The 12,188-nt window shown below is 43.1% G+C and overlaps 1 protein-coding gene across 2 annotated transcripts; it reads left to right on the forward strand.

Moving 5' to 3' along the window:
* Window positions 1-794: 794 nt before the first annotated feature.
* Window positions 795-4,779, forward strand: LOC120043670 (protein Tob1-like). 2 transcript variants are annotated; one of them, XM_038988225.1, is made up of 2 exons: window positions 795-1,064; window positions 2,658-4,779. In XM_038988225.1, exon 2 carries the CDS (start codon window positions 2,886-2,888, stop codon window positions 3,894-3,896), a length of 1,011 nt encoding a protein of 336 aa, XP_038844153.1. In that variant the 5' UTR covers window positions 795-1,064; window positions 2,658-2,885; the 3' UTR covers window positions 3,897-4,779. The 2 variants fall into 2 exon arrangements, with proteins under 2 accessions (XP_038844153.1, XP_038844159.1); XM_038988231.1 differs by lacking the exon at window positions 795-1,064 and adding an exon at window positions 2,418-2,533.
* Window positions 4,780-12,188: the final 7,409 nt, after the last annotated feature.

A 12,188-nucleotide genomic window follows, 5' to 3' on the forward strand; every position in this document is an offset into this window, starting at 1 on the left:
TTTTCAGCCAATCAGCGGAGTGTGTTCTCGATAGGAGATCAACCCCACCCCCTTCGCTTCCAACTGTATCGTTCCGCTTTGGGAATGTCCTTTCCGACAGAGCTGTAGATTTGACTGAAATTGCCAAATGCAACCCCCGTTTCTTTTACTCATCATTTTCAAACTGCCATTCTCTGATCTAACAGTTTGCGTTTGCTCTAGCATGGTAATAACGCATGGTTATTACGGTTTTATGGGTGAGCGTGTATTCAGCTCAACAAATTGCTCCCTCATTATTTTAAAACATGTCAAATAAATACGTCGGAAGCACTTGGCAATACCAGTTAACCTATTGGAATGCAAGTATTCCATATCATAGCCTTGTCGAGGCAATAGGGGAGATATATCTCGGCTGAAATGATTGATACGCTGATCTAAATCACTTTGGATGTCAAGTAAAGGCACATAATCTATCAACCATGCATCGCTGAAAATACATAATCAAAAGATACTATATGCAAATGACATAATTTATCATATGTCTGACTTCATAATCGATGTATTTTTGTCTGCTGTCAGAGATATAGGAAAAGTGTGACGCAAATGTTCTTGTTATGGGCGTCTCTTCATTTTTATGCCTTGGATTGACAGTATAACTAACCAATACACTTTCGAGTTTGTACATTTCCAGCAGGCTGGATTCCCCAATTTGACCAATTGCAGACCCAGATTTGGTGCTCGTATTGTTTTGACCTCTGAAACCGCATCACCGCCTACCTCGTGCCCATGGCGGAGGAAAGCTATAAATATAGGCGCATGACAGCCGACTGGGACGAAGTTGTAAAACTCCCAGGTAGAAGGGAAACATTCTGCAAGCCTGCTGAAAGGGGGAAACGCCAAACAACCTAAAAATCTAAACTAAAGCAAAATAAATAACGATAACCTATCGACGTCTATACGTACTGGAACACTTTTTTATGTTAATGTTATACTATATGTGAAGAAAGTATTTATATCTACCCTACACTTCTATTTGCACTGACGGTACTTCAAAACTACTGAGAATCTTTATTTTGTACGAAAAAGTAAGTATTGCTTTTGGCTCAATTACTCTGCGTGTTCGATTGGATATCCATCTATAGCCCAGTATTCTTGATGAACTATTTACCCCAGATTATATCGCAGGGGTTTTTAATCAAGTTGATTTGCTGCGTCAGTCCCCGAAGTTAGGGAGGGGTAGCCTAACTAACTGAAGCGTGTGTGTGTGCGAGAGAAAGACGGGATATGAGCTAAATAGTCATCTACATTTGCTTGACTATCAAGACTGACTGTCAAATTATTGAAAGAAGAAACTTGCGGAGTGGCAATAGACTATGCATGGAATTGTGTTCATCTCTTTTTTGGCCCCGTTATTAAATCTCCAGGTCGGAAATAATTAATAGTATATCAAGTGGTAATTTATAGGTCCGCAGAGATTAGAAAAAAGAAAAAAAAAGCTGCTCACACTGCCTCAAACGAACAAAACCATCCGCTTTTGGGCAGAAAACCGTCTATTTCGTAATGACCGAGTATGATTGTTTATTGGATACAGCTTATTTAGCATTTTCTTCTGTACTTGGCCATATCCAAAATGAATAGACCAGTTACATTTTGCTAAACCGTTTGTCGACACTGTTCCGATAATAGCAACACCTAACCTTTATATCCCCTGCCTCGCCTAGTCGACGTTCACTGTTACATTTTAATCAGCATACCAAGTAGTGCGAGTTGAGAGCCGCCAATCTGATACAATATTTACAGGGTACATTTTTCTATCGCCAGCCTGATTGCTAATATGTAACCGTTCTGTAAAAAAAAAGTGCAGTATGCCTTTCCGAATGTAACTGCGACTCTGTGACGTTGGCAACATTGTAACGAGGCTAGCTATTTATTATGTAACACGATCAGTTCTAGTGCTTCTCTATAGCTTCGTATTGAAAAAACAGCACAGCTCTTTCTGTGGAGATTTCTAAAATTCTGAAAATAGTTTGTCTACTGTGAAATCTTTAGGTTGTTCATATTGAGTTGTAGATATGCAGACACATTCACTAGATCCCCTTGCTTGTCATGGCTATTTATAAACTAGGTCGTTCTGTTCCATAGCGTGACAATGCATTGTTAAAGGTGATTCAGGCTATATACGTTGATACTGAATACGACATTGTTCGGGAAAGCGCTTGTAAGTAAGGGTTTCACTACTGTTTTACACCTGCTGTATCCTGTGCATGTGAAAAATAAACGTTGAGATTTGAAACAAGACAGAGAAGAGGTGCACACTTGATCCGTCATAGCATACTAGTTGATTTGAGTGTTCATACGGACTGCAATTCTATTCTAGATGCTTCCCTCAGGAAGTAAAGGGTTAACGTTTAAAGGGCATTTTATTGCATTCCTTTACAAAGTCTGCAGTAGTAGGCTCAACCTGAGTCAAGTAGGCGAGGACATTGCCACCCACATCTTTGAGAAGTGTTGCCTGTTTACAAAATGTTGTCCAGTTATACCGAATGTTACTAAAGTAATGCAAATTCTTTACATGGCTTGTATCTAGTGGAGGAATGGTTCATGCCTTTTAATGTCTTATTGTTTTGCATATCTCTCTGAACAATATGCTAATCATTTATTATCTTCTCTTTTTTCAGGAAAAAACAACGTTCAACCTGTGGAAGAACGCCTCTTGCGACGAGCACTTTTGTTTTTAGATCAGTTCCACAAAGCTCTAGTTCCTTTTGCCTGGTGTTGACCCAACCCATCACACCCTACCCTGCCTGGGAAGTACCTACGCCACCCACCACAGATACGTAAAGCAACTCAACAGGACACAGCTGCCGACACCTCTTCTCGCACCCGGAGCAGTTCAGCAGCCAGCTATGCAGCTTGAAATCCAAGTAGCCCTCAACTTCGTCATCTCCTACCTTTACAACAAGCTGCCACGGCGACGGGTCAACATCTTCGGCGAGGAGCTTGAGAGGCAGCTCAAGGGGAAGTATGAGGGCCACTGGTACCCAGACAAGCCATACAAGGGCTCTGGATTCAGGTGCATCCACGTAGGGGAGAAGGTGGACCCGGTGGTAGAGAAGGCAGCCAAAGAGAGTGGCCTGGACATTGAGGATGTGCGCCACAATCTGCCTCAGGACCTCAGTGTGTGGATCGACCCCTTCGAGGTATCCTACCAGATCGGTGAGAAGGGGCCCGTCAAGGTGCTGTACGTGGACGACAGCAATGAGAGCAGCCCCAGTGGGCTGGAGCTGGACAAGGAGATCAAGAACAGTTTCAACCCTGAGGCCCAGGTCTTCATGCCCATCAGTGAGCCTGTGGTGGGCCCCTCTCCGACTTCCAGCTCGCCTTCGCCTCCCTTCGGCCACTCGGCTGCTGTCAGCCCCACCTTCATGCCACGCTCCAACCAGCCTTTAACCTTCACCACCGCCACCTTCGCCGCCACCAAATTCGGCTCCACCAAAATGAAGAGCAGCAGCCGCAACAACCAGAACGGCAACGGTGGCCAAGGCGGGCAGGGCCAGAAGCTGGCCCGCACCTCGCCCACCAACCTGGGCCTGAATGTGAACACGCTGCTGAAGCAGAAAGCCATCTCCACCTCCATGCACTCTCTGTACGGGTTGGGCCTGGGCCAGCAGCAGCAGGCCTCAGCCCTCAGCCCCAACGCCAAGGAGTTTGTGTTCCCCAACCTCCAGGGCCAGGGGAGCCCGAGTGCCCTATTCCCCGGTGACAGCTCCCTCAGCCCGCTGCAGTACAGCAATGCCTTCGACGTGTTTGCGGCCTACGGAGGTCTCAACGACAAGTCCCTTATGGACGGCTTGAATTTCAGCTTGAACAACATGCAGTATTCGAACCAGCAATTCCAGCCAGTGATGGCCAATTAGTACACAAAGATACTACAGTACTAGTACACAGAAATGACCAGAAACATGTGATATGGGGGAAAAAAGACTAAATGCACATCAAAAAATACAATAGGAAACAGAATTTCCAGGAAAAATTGAAAGTGACTTGTTGTCGACTGTAAGATTTGTGTACAAGTCCAAGCGCATGAGCCTGAGGGTGAAAGGACTTTGCCCCCTTGAGTTATCTTTTTTTACGATGAAGCTTGTAGTACAAGATGTCCAAGCTTGGTTACCTAAACTTCGACATGCATCATTATTTCTTTTGCCAACCAAGCACAGAAATTATTTTTTACGTGACTGTTTTAAAGATAAAGAAGAAAACAATACAAGTCATGGCCTCTTTCAGTATTTAAGACATAACTGGACATGCCAATTTTCCAAGGATTGGCATTAATAAGTGGGATTTCCTGGTCTTTTTTCTAATTGTATAATTTAATTTAGTACAGAGTTTGTAAAATATCAGAGTATATATTGTTTCTACGACATGGTACTGCATTTATATCTTTTTACTACTACAGTGATCTGTGATGGCTGCAGCGACTTTATGTTCTTTTTTAAAATTGAAATTGTGAAATGAATCCCTCTAAAAAAACATTGACAATTCTAAAGATTGTGTACAGAATATTCCGTAGTGGGATTTAAGAATATTTGCTTTTTTGAAAAACAAGAGTTGTATTTTCTGTTAAGAGTTTAAAGATTTTTGCTATATTATGGACAAAATGTAATCGTATATTAATTTTGTACCTACATTGTGCAATACTTGATAAAACAAACGGTATAACAAAGTATTTGGAGTCAGTGTCTTACATGTTAAGCGGAACTGATCATTTATTAAGTTTGTATTAAAAAGCTTGAAAATATACACGTCTATCTTCTCATTGGTAGTCTGGTCTTGTTGATTGGACAATGGACATATGTATGAAGGCAATATTATCCAGTTTTCCATATGCCATTGAATTGTAAAGTACACACACTTTATCGTAGCCATAGGAGTCCTAGCCTATCCTTCAGTGCCTAATGTACCTCTGGTCAGCATACTCCTGGTGCACTGGCTCAAGACCTTGCTCTTGACACATGGTTCAAACCTGCAGTGTAACTTGTCATTTGCAAAGACCTTGCATAATATAAAGTAGTGACATGTCAGCATGGTGCTATTGGTAAGACTGCACTGTAATACATCAATATTCTATACATGGTAGTCTTGTAACTAGTGTTACACAAATAGGCATATCGAAGTGTTCTGTAGTCTTATTGCTGGGAGTCAGGGTGAACGTTAGTGTTCTGTGCTATTGTCTAGAATTACCAGTGGGGTTTTCCTTGACAACAGAACAGTTTTATACATTTCCATCAACTTTCAAAACATAGCTATGCAAAAAGAGCCAATGAGGGTATTCCCTTTTTACTGGAGATTTGATATACCCTGCACATGTATTCCATTCCGACTCTCTACGTTATCCTCAGCCTTCTGCTGGGTCTACATACTACGGTGGAGTCAGTCCATGTGCTTCCTGGGCCTATTAGGCATATGGATAGTGGGGTTAAGCCTACTAACTGTCATCCCAGACCTTAGCATGTCACCTCTGTGTCAGTTAGCCTATGGAGCGCTGAGGTGTTTATATTAGTGCACTGTACATGTTAGCCCTACTAGCCAACAGGCCCGTCTTTGAACGCTGCAGCCTGCCAGTTGTTTAGTCAAATAATGTTGTTGAATGCGAAGATGGTCCGGTAGGCTAGGTGATATGTTCTGTTTACAGTACCTTCATCCTGAGCATGTGTGTGGTCTCCAGAGTAAATTCAGTCACATTTATTTTTGGGATAACACTTTTATTTCCTACCCTTCATCTATACTGATTTTGTAGTGGATCTACTGAGCATTTTGGGTGCTATAGTATAGCATAACAATAGCCACTTTGTAGAGGCAGTAAAGGCTTCTACACAGTGGCCAGCTGCATGTTATTCTAAATGCTCTCAATCATTTTTCACCCAGTGTCCTGAGGTGACGGATCATTGGATAACTATGATTGCTGACTTGTGATGACAAAATGAATCGGAAGGAATGAACAGAATGAGAAGGACATTTTAATGGGATTAATGCTGGTCTGAAAAGGAAGTGTATGTTGCTTGTTTGATTCTTCCAAAAGTGATCTATGTTGAGGTCCCGTTGGGACTATTCATGTACTTGGTATCATGGTTTCAACCAGAATGGATCGCCTTTTGTTTCTATTTCTCATGCTGTTGTTGCTGCCACTGCTGCTGATTTTATAATTAAGCAATAAGGCCCGAGGAGGTGTGGTATATAACCAATATGGCTAAGGGCTGTTCTTCTGTACAACACAACGAGGAGTGCCTGGACACAGCCCTTAGCCGTGGTATATTGGCCATATATCACAAACCCCTGAGGTGCCTTATTGCTATTATAAACTGGTTAGCAACAGTAAAAATAAATGTTTTGTCACACCTGTGGTATAAGTTCTGGTGTACCACGGCTGTCAGCCAATCAACATTCAGGGCTCGAACCACCCAATTTATAAGTAGAACTAACATGCCGGTGGGTACACAGAGAGCACTTTAACCCTGGTGGCATACCACGATCCTCTGAGGTTAGCTCACCAAGTATCTGTGCACTGTTGTCTGTCAGCTGCACTTGGTAGATTGGCCCTAATAAAGTTCACAGATGGTTTTGGATATACAGTACGTGTGTGTGTGTGTGTGTGTGTGTGTGCATGCACTTGTACGTGAGCATTTGTGTGCACATGTGCGTGTAATAGAAATATGTGTGTTGGGGACAATCAGTTCTGGGGATGCCTTTGAGGGATTATCACCCTGCTCTGCTCTCCTGAGCCTCTAACGTCTGGTCTCGCCCCACAGGCTCTATTATCACTGGACGTCATCACCCCCGCTCTGATTCTAGGAGAGCAAAAGAGGGGGGACAAGGAGGGATGGGGAAGATCGGGAGGGAGGAAGAAAAAGTGACTAGGCATCGAGAGAGAGAAAGGGGGTCAGAGAGAGAAAGAGAGGGGGTAGAAACAGAGAGAGAGAAAGATGAGGGATAGCAACAGAAAGAGAGTGTGAGAGAATGAGAGCTGGCGGCATCCTTGATGTAATCCAGACCAGAGCCGCGGCCGTCAGAAAAACAGGTGGAGCTTTCTGTTGAAACGAGCAGACATGGAGTTATGTAAATGTCAACCATCTCAGCAGACCAGTTAATGGCTTTCCAGCTCCCCAGCTCTAAGTCATGCAGCCTCCATTTCTGGAGCCACATTAAATTAGTTGATTGAGGAATGACAACCCACCAGGTACAGTTCAAAGTATTTTTGATTTACATTTGTTTGAGTTGTCAACTAATGTGAATTCAACATGAAATTAACCAAAAATGTCACCATGTCATTGGATTTAGGTTAAAAGTCGGATGAAAAAAAAAGCAAAATACCCTTACATTGATGACTTTTTGCAAATTCAATCAGTTTTCTACTTTTTGCCCTAGCACTACACAGTTGATTCAAATAATAAACTAATCATCAAGCTTATATCAGCTGTGTAGTGCTACTACAAAAACCTACTACTGCTACTACTACTACCACTACTATGTCTCTTGACACATTGATGAAAATAGTCATGGTCTCTACACCTTCAAGCTGCATACTGGACCCTATCCCAACTAAACTACTGAAAGAGCTGCTTCCTGTGCTTGGCCCTCCTATGTTGAACATAATAAACGTCTCCCTATCCACCGGATGTGTACCAAACTCACTAAAAGTGGCAGTAATAAAGCCTCTCATAAAAAGCCAAACCTTGACCCAGAAAATATAAAAAACTAATCGACCTTATCGGATCTTCCATTCCTCTCAAAAATGTTAGAAAAAGCTGTTGCGCAGCAACTCACTGCCTTCCTGAAAACAAACAATGTATACAAAATGCTTCAGTCTGGTTTTAGACCCCGTCATAGCACTGAGACTGCACTCGTGAAGGTGGTAAATCATCTTTTGATGGCGTCAGACCAAGGCTCTGCATCTGTCCTCGTGCTCCTAGACCTTAGTGCTGCTTTTGACATCATCGATCACCACATTCTTTTGGAGAGATTGGAAACCCAAATTGGTCTTCACGGACAAGTTCTGGCCTGGTTTAGATCTTATCTGTCGGAAAGATATGTTTGTCTCTGTGGATAGTTTGTCCTCTGACAAATCAACTGTAAGTTTCGGTGTTCCTCAAGGTTCCGTTTTAGGCCAACTATTGGTGAGGTAAACATAAAGTTGACATTCGCTGCTATGCGGACGATACACAGCTGTAAATTTCAATGAAACATGTTGAAGCCCCAAAATTGCCCTCCCTGGAAGCGGCAAATGTTTTGCTTTTAAACTCGAACAAAACAGAGATGCTAGTTCTAGGTCCAAAGAAGCAAAGAGATCTTCTGTTGAATCTGACGATTAATCTTGATGGTTGTACAGTCGTCTCAAATAAAACTGAAGGACCTCGGCGTTACTCTGGACCCCGATCTCCTTTTTGACGAACATATCAAGATCATTTCCATTTATGCTACATTTAAAAAATCTGAAACTTTATGTCCAAAAATGATGCAGAAAAGTTAATCCATGCTTTTGTCACTTCTAGATTAGACTACTGCAATGCTCTACTTTCCGGGTACCCAGATAAAGCGCTAAATAAACTTCAGTTAGTGCTAAACACGGCTGCTAGAATCTTCACTAGAACCCCAAAAATTGATAATATTACTCCAGTGCTAGCCTCTCTACACTTCTACTACTACACCTCGCTTCCTGTTAAGGCTAGGGCTGATTTCAAGGTTTTACTGCAAACCAACAAAGCATTACCTGGGCTTGCTCCTACCTACAGTTGAAGTCGGAAGTTTACGTACACTTAGGTTGGAGTCATTAAAACTAGTTTTTCAACCACTCCACAAATTTCTTGTTAACAAACTATAGTTTTGGCAAGTCGGTTAGGACATCTACTTTGTGCATGACACAAGTAATTTTTCCAACAATTGTTATAATTCACTGTATCACAATTCCAGTGGGTCAGAAGTTTACATACACTTAGTTGACTGTGCCTTTAAACAGCTTGGAAAATTCCAGAAAATGATGTCATGGCTTTAGAAGCTTCTGGTAGGCTAATTGACATCATTTGAGTCAATTGGAGGTGTACCTGTGGATGTATTTCAAGGCCTACCTTCAAACTCAGTGCCTCTTTGCTTGACATCATGGGAAAATCAAAAGAAATCAGCCAAGACCTCAGATACATTTTTGTAGACTTCCACAAGTCTGGTTCATCCTTGGGAGCAATTTCCAAACGCCTGAAAGTACCACGTTCATCTGTAAAAAAACAAAAAACAATAGTACGCAACTATAAACACCATGGGACCACGCAGCTGTTATACCGCTCAGGAAGGAGACGCACTCTGTCTCCTAGAGATGAACGTACTTTGGTGTGAAAAGTGCAAATCAATCCCAGAACATCAGCACAGAATGTTGTGAAGATGCTGGAGGTAACGTGTACAAAAGTATCTATATCCACAGTCAAACAAGTCCTATATCGACATAACCTGAAAGGCTGCTCAGCAAGGAAGAAGCCACTGCTCCAAATCCGCCATAAAAAATCCAGACTACGGTTTGCAACTGCACATGATGACAAGGATCTTACTTTTTGGAGAATTGTCCTCTGGTCTGATGAAACAAAAATAGAACTGTTTGGCCATAATGACCTTTGTTATGTTTGGAGGAAAAAGGGGAGGCTTGCAAGCTGAAGAACACCATCCCAACCGTGAAGCATGGAGGTGGCAGCGTTGTGGGGGTGCTTTGCTGCAGGAGGGACTGGTGCACTTCACAAAATAGATGGCATCATGAGGCAGAAAAATTATGTTGCTTCAATATATCCACATCTCAAGAAGTTAAATCTTGGTCGCAAATGGGTCTTCCAAATGGACAATGACCCCAAGCATACTTCCAAAGTTGTGGCAAAATGGCTTAAGGACAACAAAGTCAAGGTATTGGAGTGGCCATCACAAAGCCATGACCTCAATCACATAGAATATTTGTGGGCAGAACTGAAAAAGCATGTGCGAGCAAGGAGGCCTACAAACCTGACTGAGTTACACCAGTCAGGAGGAATGGGCCAAAATTCACCCAACTTATTGTGGGAAGCTTGTGGAAGGCTACCCGAAACGTTTGACCAAAGTTAAACAATTTAAAGGCAATGCTACCATATACCAATTGAGTGTATGTAAACTTCTGACCCACTGGGAATGTGACGGTTCCTCTGGTTCCTCTCCAGGTTTCTTCCTAGGTTCTGGCCCTTCTAGGGAGTTTTTCCTAGCCACCGTGCTTCTACACCTGCATTGCTTGCTGTTTGGGGTTTTAGGCTGGGTTTCTGTACAGCACTTTGAGATATCAGCTGATGTAAGAAGGGCTTTATAAATACATTTGATTTGATTTTGAAATTTGATTTGATGAAAGAAATAAAAGCTGAAATAAATAATTCTCTCTATTATTCTGACATTTCACATTCTTAAAATAAAGTGGTGATCCTAACTGACCTAAGACAGATCATTTTTACTAGGATTAAATGTCAGGAATTGTGAAAAACTGAGTTTAAATGTATTTGGCTAAGGTGTATGTAAACCTCCGACTTCAACTGTATTTCTCCGATTTGGTCCTGCCGTACATACCTACACTCACGCTATGGTCACAAGATGCAGGCCTCCTTATTGTCCCTAGAATTTCTAAGCAAACAGCTGGAGGCAGGGCTTTCTCCTATTGAGCTCAATTTTTATGGAATGGTCTGCCTATCCATGTTAGAGACGCAGACTCAGTCTCGACCATTAAGTCTTTATTGAAGACTAATCTCTTCAGTAGGTCCTATGATTGAGTGTAGTCTGGCCCAGAGATGTGTAGGTGAACCGCCCTTGCTGTCACTGCCTGGCCGGTTCCCATCTCTCCACTGGGATTCTCTGCTTCTAACCCTATTACGGGGGCTGAGTCACTGGCTTACTGGTGCTCTTCCATGCCGTCCCTAGGAGGGGTGCATCACTTGAGTGGGTTGAGTCACTGACGTAATCTTCCTGTCAGGGTTGGCGCCCCCCTCGGGTTCGTGCCGTGGGGGAGATCTTCGTGGGCTATACTCAGCCTTGTCTCAGGGTATTAAGTTGGTGGTTTGAAGATATCCCTCTTGTGGTGTGGGGGCTGTGCTTTGGCAAAGTGGGTGGGGTTGTATCCTGCCTGGTTGGCCCTGTCCCTGGGTATCGTCGTAAGGGGCCACAGTGTCTCCCGGCCCCTTCTGTCTCAGCCTCCAGTATTTATGCTGCAATAGTTTATGTGTCGGGAGACTAGGGTCAGTCTGTTATATCTGGAGCATTTCTCCTGTCTTATCCTGTGTCCTTTGTGAATTTAAGTATGCTCCCTCTAATTCTCTCTCTCTCCCTCTCCTCCCGGAGGACCTGAGCCCTGGGACCATGCCTCAGGACTACCTGGCCTGCTGTCCCTAGTCTACCTGGTCGTGCTGCTGCTCCAGTTTCAACTGTTCTGCCTGCGGCTATGGAACCCGGACGTGCTACCTTATCCCGGACCTGCTGTTTTCGACTCTCTCTCTACCGCACCTGCCGTCTTTAACTCTGAATACTCGGCTATGAAAAGCCAACTGACATTTACTCCTGAGGTGCTGACCTGTTGCACCCTCTACAACCACTGTGATTATTATTATTTGACCCTGCTGATCATCTATGAACGTTTGAACATCTTGGCCATGTACTGTCATAATCTCCTCCTGGCACAACCAGAATAGGTCTGGCCACCCCTCAGAGCCTGGTTCCTCTCTAGGTTTCTTCCTAGGTTCCTGCCTTTCATGGGAGTTTTTCCTAGCCACCATGCTTCTACATCTGCATTTCTTGCTGTTTGGGGTTTTAGGGTGGGTTTCTGTATAGCACTTAGTGACATCGGCTGATATAAAAGGGCTTTATAAATACATTTGATTGATTCATACTACTACTACTGCTGCTGCTACTACTGCTACTGCTACTACTACTACTCCCCTCACAAATAAATGCTTCCATTGTTCAGAATGAGAAGTATGTGTGAGGGGTGCATACATAGTAGTGTATTTTGTAAACAGACTGTGTAATGAATCATTGCTGTCACATTTAGTTGACTCCAGCATAAGATATATGGTTAAAGGGAGGACAGGCAGGTATCACATCTATTTACTCTGTCACCCACACCCATTTGGAACACACCATCTCACGATACCAACATTACACAAGGAAATGTC

Source organism: Salvelinus namaycush, chromosome 3, assembly GCF_016432855.1.
Source record: "Salvelinus namaycush isolate Seneca chromosome 3, SaNama_1.0, whole genome shotgun sequence".
Taxonomy (NCBI): domain Eukaryota; kingdom Metazoa; phylum Chordata; class Actinopteri; order Salmoniformes; family Salmonidae; genus Salvelinus; species Salvelinus namaycush.